The following is an 8,441-nucleotide window of genomic DNA, read 5'->3' on the forward strand; positions in this document are numbered from 1 at the left end:
CCCCCCGCCGCAGTTGTTTCTCATTAGTAACTCGATCGCTCGGAGCCGTCAGATTCGCCTGCTCCGTCTCCCTTCCGCTCCGCCCGTGTTTGTTTGTTTTCCGCACGTCTCTTTCAGGGAGCCGCTGGGGTTGTTTACCCCCCTTTCTTCTTCTCCTTCCTCCTTTCCCAAGCAGACCACCTTCCACTCGGCCTGCCTCCGTCTCCCTCCCTCTCTCCCTCTGGCCCTGCGTCCCCCCCGAGCGCCTCCGCGCTCCTGCGCCGCGCGGCGTCCGCGGTCCCTTCTGCTCCCTTCCCTCGGATGAGCTGAGAGCCTGGGGCGCGTGTATATGGAAATAGTGGGGTGCCGAGCAGAAGACGACGCGTGCCCTTTCCGCCCCCCAGCCATGCTCTTCCACGGGATCTCCGGAGGCCACATCCAGGGCATCATGGAGGAGATGGAGCGCAGATCCAAGACCGAGGCCCGCCTGGCCAAAGGCGCCCAGCTCAACGGCCGCGACGCGGTAAGGAGGGCCCCGCGCGGTGCCGGCGCCCTGCGCGCTCTGGAAGCCGAGCCCCGGTTCCCGGCGGCCCACGGAGGACGGCGGGGCGAGGGGACGTCCGCTCCGGGCCGGCGGGTGGGTTTTCTCCGGTCACCCTGTCTCCGGGGCTTAGAACCGGGCTCCTTTCTGCCTCGCAATGTCTCCGCTGCTGCAACCCCGCGCTCGCCACCCTCCGCCGCCGCTGTTCCCCGGAGAGAAGGGCGAGCCGGGAGCGAGGGGCCGGGGCCTCATCTTCTGCAGACCTCAGACCCGGCCTCCGGTCCCCTGGGCTCCTGGGCGCCTCGCGGGCGGCGGGGGGACTGCGCGCGGCCCAGGCGTCCGGGCCAACGGGGAGCCCCGTGGCTCCGGTCTCGGGTCTGACAACGGGACCCTTGGAGTGGACTGGAAATGGCTGAGCCACCTCCGCTTCTCCGGACGCTCGGAGCTTGGCACCCCCAAACCCGGCGGTTTTTCGGGTCTCTGGCAGCCGGGCTCGGCCCGTCTCGCGAGTCAGGACTGCGCTCAGCGCGCGGGCCGGACGCGTGTCATGTGCCGGGAGATCGAACACAAACCCGGGGCAGCGCGGCTCTCAGCCCGAGCGGGGGGGACGTGCGAGCCCTTAAACCATGTAACCATCGCCCACCACCACTACTATTCATAGTAATAAGCAGCATGTCTGCTTCATAGAGAAGGTCAATTACTAACCTACGAGTCCCCCACTTACGGGCAGGAGTGGGGGAAAAAAATCTACAAAAGTTTCCGGAAATGATTTCAGCCCGACCGAGCTCTGCGGATCCTTAGGCGCCGCACCGCTGGACGGCCCTGGGCCCGCCCGCCGTACTTCGGGTCCACCAAGGAGCCGAGTGGGTGGACGTTTCTAGGTTTAAAACACGAACTCAGCCCTTGTCCTGGGTCTGATCTGGGGCAAGGACAATACTTGGCCCTCGCCAGGCCCGCCAAAGTTTCGTCCGACCCATTTCTGCTGGTCTGGAGGGAAAGAAACGTCCAGCGGTTAGCGTCTCCCCCCACCTTTGTCGTCACCCTGTTTACAAACAAAAAAGCAGCACCCCGAATTTCGCGAAGGGGTTGGCTGGGCTCGTCCAGGTGAGGTTTCCTGGACGGCTGGGTGGGGACGCAGAAGGGACGCTGAATTTGGGCACCAAACAGATTTTCAGGACAAAGATCTCCAGGGAAAGAGGCACTGTCCAGAGGGGACGGGGCAACGGACCCTCTCCGGGATGGAGCGCAGGGCGCTTTACACCCTGGCTAGGAGAAGGACCCGTGTCCTTGAAAATCAGGGAAAGCCAGACCTGACAAATATATCCCGATCAAAACGACAACAACGACCTGCCTCTGAGCACAGGCATACGAATCTCTCCATTCCTGTCCATGTCAAGGCTGTTGACGGGAATTTAGAGAAACAGAATTGTTATCGTGGTTGTTTAAAAACGACGTGCTCGTTCAACCTTCCTTTCCGTTCCCCAGTTAACCATTTCCCCTTGTTTGATTTTGTGTGCCTTGAAAGCCACACTTTTTAGCTTGTGATTTTTCGAGTTTGGAAACACGTACCAAGCTATATCGTCCCTGCGCTCCCAGCCCCTTAAAAAAAAAAAGAGGCTCGAGGTGGCCGGCTCGTCCTTGTCCTTAGGTGACCAGTCCCGGGAGGAGGACAGCGCAAAAAGGGAGCGAGACGCAAACGGAACTTTGCAAACGCTTCCCGCTGTTGACCTTGGCGCGTTGGCCCCCGCCCCTGGCCGCGCTCCCCGGTCTTCAGCGTGCGGTGTGCTTGGCTTCCTTGCAGGGCATGCCTCCGCTGAGCCCGGAGAAGCCCGCCCTGTGCGCCGGCTGCGGGGGCAAGATCTCGGACAGGTACTACCTGCTGGCCGTGGACAAGCAGTGGCACCTGAGATGCCTGAAGTGCTGTGAATGTAAGCTGGCCCTCGAGTCCGAGCTCACCTGCTTCGCCAAGGACGGCAGCATTTACTGCAAGGAGGATTACTACAGGTGTGTCACCCCCACCCTGTCCCTGACGCCCCCGTTCCTCTGGCAGGGCCATCTGCCCAAGACCCGCTCGGCCCCGCGGCCGCCCCTTCCGGGTGCCGTTAGCAGTCTTCAGAGCAGGGAAGTCCACTGCACACGCCCTTGTCAAGCTGCTGCCCCCACCCCCAGACGGCCGGTGAGGATGGGTGGGGGGACCCCAGGGTCCGGAGCGTTAGCGGTGAACGGCGAGCGCTCGCGGCCCCTCGCACCTCTCGGAGGGAACCGGGGGAATCGCGGAAGAGTGAATAAACGCGTTCCGGTCCTCCGAGAGGAAAGCAGATTTTTTTTCCGTTTACAACGAACTGGGCGAGGTCCGTGTCTTGGAAGTGACTGGCGGCCCGGGCAGCCGCCGCTGGGGGTGAGGTTTTCGTGAGGGGTGGCGGGAGACCACGTAAATGAGCATGGAAAGAAGGGATGGCCGTTGCCTAAAGCCCAACCACTCGGCCCCCGCGCCCCCTTTCCCGCGAGGGAGAACCTGCCCGCCGGACTCCAGAGCGGCCGGCAGGCGCGTTTATCGCCTCTTCCCGGTGATGCTCCTGGGCTGGGAAGGACTGTGCAGGGGACCTGGCTCCCGCGCGCAGCGAGCGAGAAAGGTGGCTGGGAAAGAAGACGCGTCCCCCTGCAAAACCGTCACTGTCCGGGGCTGTGTCTGCATGCTTTAGGGACACTCACGCACCCACAAACAATACCACGCTTCCGTCACAGAATGTTTGTAATCGAGGACGTGTTTTCACGTACGTCGTCGTTCACTATCCTTTCCGTAGCCTTGTGAGTTCGCTAGTGCAGGGTTTCTTGTTTTTTGTTGTTGGTGGTGGTTTTAATCTCCATTTTACAGAGAAGGAAATGGAGGATTAGCCCCTCAGTTCTTCTTTTAATGTAAGGGTTCTTTGTCCTGTTCCCCAGAACGCAAGTCAAACGAATGCCCGAGTCGGCCCTGTCCTCCCCTCCCCAGCCCTTCCTCTCAGGCTTGGGCCACCGCGGACCAAGCCCCAGGTGTGGCGGGCGGGAGGCGGTCCTGCCTTGCCTCAGCCGGCGCCTGACTCAACTGTTTCCTTCCAGAAGGTTCTCTGTGCAGAGATGTGCCCGCTGCCACCTTGGCATCTCCGCCTCTGAGATGGTCATGCGCGCCCGAGACTCCGTCTACCACCTGAGCTGTTTCACCTGCTCCACCTGCAACAAGACCCTGACCACGGGCGACCATTTTGGCATGAAGGACAGCCTGGTGTACTGTCGCGCCCACTTCGAGACCCTCTTGCAAGGGGAGTACCCGCCGCAGCTGAGCTACACCGAGCTGGCGGCCAAGAGCGGAGGCTTGGCCCTGCCTTACTTCAATGGGACGGGCACGGTGCAGAAGGGGCGGCCCCGGAAGCGGAAGAGCCCCGCGCTGGGAGTGGACATCGTCAACTACAACTCAGGTGGGTGCCGACCACCAGTCCCCCAGCCCGGGGCCCTGCTGCCCTCCGAGGATTACACCGAGCTCCTTCCCGTCCAAGATGCGGTTCCCAGAGGGCCCCTGCTGTCACTTCCAGTCCTTTCCACGCAGAAGGGAGGGAAAGATGGAGAAAAAGAGGAGGGGGAAAGAGGCGGGCGTGGGGGTGGGGGGAGAGAGGGGGAAAGAGAGACCTTTATGTAGGTTGTGGCGAAACACACATTCATTGCCACAGGGCTGCGATGACTTCCCCACCGGGCAGACCCAAGGCCGCGTTGCCCCTTCGTTAACGAGCCCATTACTTTCTGGCTCCCAGTTGGAGCAAAACAGCCCCAGGGCAATTCCTGTGTGGAAGCCACATTATAGATCCTGGAGAAGGTTTTCCTACTGAAAAAAAAAAAAAAAATCTTCAGAGCCCAGCCCCAGTCTGTCTAGAGGGGCAGACGCTTTGGCTGCTCAGGAACACAGTTGGCAAGTGTGGAAAAGCCAACCCCCTGATCTTAGCGAGAGGCCGCTGGAGGGGTGGCAGTCAGTGTCCGCGGCTGAGCTGGCCTGCGCCCTCCGGGGGTCAGGGGACTCGGCCTGCCCGCCCGTTCCCTGGGCGATGAACCAGGTGAAGACAGAGAGAGCCTCCAGGCCAGGCGCCCCGAGGAGCTTCGTGAGCTCACGGGCTGCTCTGCTGCCCTCCACCCACCTTCTCTTTTAATTAAAAACCAAATGCAGGGACCAGGCCACAGAGCACACTCGTTCTCGCTTTGGGGACGCACCTATGGTCAGCCTCTCTCACTCACCCATTTCCGATTGTCGGTAGCCTGCACGCACCCGCCAGGCCCCAGGCGAGGAGCATGAGGACCACAACTCAGAGCAGGAGGGACACCCGGCTTGTGAGCCCCAGCCCCTGGGAAAAGGGGTTCCGGAAGCCCCAGGCGCATGTTGGGGACCCTGATTGCCTTTGCTGCTCTGACTTCCCGTGCCCTGGCTGGGACCCTCGCTGGCAGGCGGAAGGCTCAGGCTAGGGGAGCCCAGTCTGTTGGAAGGGACCTTGGGGAGCTCCTTGTGGCAACCCCACTCCCTTACCATGAGCACCTGGCACCAGCCCGTGTGGACATCGCAGAGCACGAACCTTACTAGTTCTCCGCCAGGCCCCACGTGCCTGGTAGGGCGCCTGATCTTTGTTGGTTCTCAACACTGTCCCGCCAGATAAATAATTTGCCCACGGGAATCACGTTGCCAGTGGGAACTAAGATTCCTGCTGGGAGCCCTGTGTTTTCAGGGGAGGCCCTGCTGGGTCAGCGGCCCTTCAGCCCTCTGCTCGGCTCCCTTCTTGGGATGTCGGCTGATTTCACTGAAGGGGACGAATCCATTCCGGGTAAGCACCGCGCGCTGCGTCCCAAGGAGAGTGGGGACCAGGGAGCCCAGCGCCGCTGCACTTGTCCCTAGGGGGTCATGCCAGGGTCACTAGACAAAGGGAAAAGGGCTGGCCGGCTCGCCACGGCCCCCACCCGCGTGGGTTTGTGTCAGGGAAGCGGTGCGCCCCCGGGTTTTGCCAGCCCCCGGTTTAGGGTCGAGGCCTCGCGCTGGCCTTGCTGCGCCCAGGCCAGAGCTCTGGTTCGGGCCACTTTGCCCCGCGCGGTTACTGGGTCTCGGGGCAGGACAGACAGGGCAGTAATTGTTCTTTATTAATAGAAGATGACATCCGTGTGTGGGGGGGGAGGGGGAGAGAGAGAGAGAGAGAGAGAGACAGAGAGAGAGAGAGAGAGAGAGAGAGAGAGAGAGAGAGAGAGAGAGACACTAACTAGCAAGTCCCTGGAAAAAGAGGGAACCCCTGAGATTCCAGAAGGTCCAGAAGGATGGAGGACATTTCTAGCCAAAAGTCGACAAACCTGGTGTTTCGCTTGTTTATTTAATCAAATCAGCTAAATTTGATTTCCCTTTGGATCTTATGTCAGAAAGACCTAGAAGCTTTGAGGACAGTAGAATTCTGTTTCACCTCCTGCCCCAGGAGTCCTAGCAAGTACAAATTTATTTATTAAAAAGAATGAAACTTTCCCTCCATGTAGGTCTTTAGTTTGAGAATTAGTGTTGCTGCAAAGTCACTGAGAAAGTTGATGCCGTCTTGCTGGAGAAGGATGGAAAAGTTGCTGAGGCCTCCCTCACCCCAAGGCGTGTGTACATTAATCACGAAACCAGGTGCCTCTTAATGAGCACTCACCCCATCCTTCCTGGACTTCCCCAGATTCACGAGTAGATAGTATATATTTCTTTAAATTCAGGTGAAAATAATCTAGAGAAATGGCGGTAAAGATGCCTGACTGGAAATCAACCCACCACTTAAAAAAGTGTTTATGAATCCAATGCCAGCTTGTTACAAAACCAGCAAGACAAACATGTCAGCAAATTAAAAACGTTAAAAAGCAGAAGATAAAATGGACCCACAGTTTTAGCTCAGTTATTATTATTAATTTTAGCTTTCTTTGGACCTAATATTGCAACCTATCTCTGCTTCAGTGTAAACTAGTTTCAGAAAGAGTCATGTTGATACTAAGCAAATATAATTTATACATTGATATGTTTTCAAAAAGGCGTACATGAAATATGTTGATGCTTCGAAGACTGCCACAGGAGATGTGAAACTTGGCGAAACATCAGTTAGTGCTTGCCATAAGGCAAATGCCTTTGAATGAAAACATACCGAGTTTAGTCATTCCTTTGTGCAGGTAGCAGGCAGATATTTTAGAAGGAGACATGGCAAGTCGATTGGGAACGCTGGATTGAAATAAAACCATCCAGGGCTGAGAAGAAGATTTCGTTTAGGATAGGCAGCTCTTGTTTGTTTGGGTAATTTAGCATTAATCGAAGACAACATGTTTGCGTCTTCTGAAAATCTCCCATCTCAGGTTGGTTGGTTCTTGGCTTCTAAACTTCGGAAGCTCCTGGTAGCTGTTAAATTAGCCTGGCACTGACCCCTAGCGGTCTCCTAGGGCTCAGTTCGGTCTCAGAAGGTTACACACCTACAGCACAGACGCTCACTTTAGGGTTAGGTGACCATTTCATAAGTGACTGGAAAATAACGTATTTTGATCTTCTCATTAACTTTATAATGCCAGATGTGTACTTATAGGTGTATGTTTAAGACAGTTTTAAGAGAGTTATCATTTCATCTCATAAATCAGGGGGGGAACCCCTATAGCTTTAGAAGTACACCCAGGGGAAACACAATCGCTTGCAAGTTTACATAGTGCATTTGTAGTTACACGTAAGTAATTTAGGATAATACACGAGTTTCTCTGTAGAAGACATAGATTGCTCTATTAAGTTGAATAATGTAAGTGACAGGAAAATCATATATAGTCATATCTGTTCAATTAAGAGCTAACAATCTTTTTACACACCAGATTGTATTCTATGTGAAAACAAGTCTCTTCCTTGTGTTTAATGCACTAAAATTCTCTGTTGAGGTTTTAATCAGCAGCAATGGACATAGAATGCATTTTCAGAAAGGCGATTTTATCACACCTTTCCATAATTATTTTTCACAAACTTCATTTTAAAGGCTAATGAGTATGTAGTTTGGTTAGAAATCATACTCATTTCTAAGAAATATTGCTTTGGGAAGGGAGGATGGTTAAGCACCAAGTTAAGTCTTCTATCCCAAGTGTAATATTCAATTTAATGTGCTATTCAGGAATAGTTAACGTGTTACATACGATAGGAATGAAATCTTGTTTGAAGAAGCCTGCAGTGGCTAGGTGAGCCTCTGACCGTTTTGTTGTGGGTACATTTATAATCTGACTGTGAAATATAGCTCAGTTTACTGGAGGTAAGTATAGTTTTATAGTAGGTGGTAAGATGCTATTTCATCCATCTGAGGGTAGGAAAGTGCAATTCTCTAGGACATTTGAACTTGACTTATCCCCACTGGGCTGACATAGGATAAAATGTAAAGTATTTTCTCTCATATCTCTGGGCATATGTTACCCTGGCTGGTGAGGTTTAAGAAATCTATGCTTAACATTTGGGTGTTTGTATCAAACTGAAAGTCCATTTCAAGTTGATTTTGCATTAATAGTCACTCACGATCTTATTGATGACCAAAGATGCAAAATCTTGATTGAGTGCCCATTGAGCTTCCGGCCCCTGTGCTTGGCTTGGGAGACTCGCAGGTAAATAGATTGACCTCTTTCCCTCAGTGAACTCACCTGCTCCATTGTCACATGTGCCCCCCCCACCTCTGTATCTTAATACAATTGTGAACAAAGGAGACCATCAGTGCATGCCTAGTCTTGTTACATGAGGGAAAATTTCTTGTTAAATGGATGTTGTGATGTGGCTGACCTCTTGAGTAATGAGTATAAAGCTACTGTTTTTCTGTATATATACTGATTTACCGAAAATATTTTTAAAAAGTATTTCTAACTAGAGCATAGCAGGGAAATAATATTTTACCAAGCA

At 54.4% G+C, this 8,441-nt stretch overlaps 1 protein-coding gene across 1 annotated transcript in view; it reads left to right on the plus strand.

The window, feature by feature from the left end:
• Positions 1 to 8,441, plus strand: part of LHX9 (LIM homeobox 9) — a gene marked incomplete at its 3' end in the record, with an annotated part of 22,788 nt that overhangs the window by 5,385 nt on the left and 8,962 nt on the right. Inside the window, exons 4-6 of the mRNA XM_019637994.1 lie at positions 384 to 502; positions 2,322 to 2,524; positions 3,620 to 3,975. Coding sequence (XP_019493539.1) covers positions 384 to 502; positions 2,322 to 2,524; positions 3,620 to 3,975 — 678 coding nt within the window. The remainder of the gene's footprint in view (positions 1 to 383; positions 503 to 2,321; positions 2,525 to 3,619; positions 3,976 to 8,441) is intronic.

Source organism: Hipposideros armiger, unplaced genomic scaffold (genome assembly GCF_001890085.2).
Source record: "Hipposideros armiger isolate ML-2016 unplaced genomic scaffold, ASM189008v1 scaffold_37, whole genome shotgun sequence".
NCBI classification, from domain to species: Eukaryota; Metazoa; Chordata; class Mammalia; order Chiroptera; family Hipposideridae; genus Hipposideros; species Hipposideros armiger.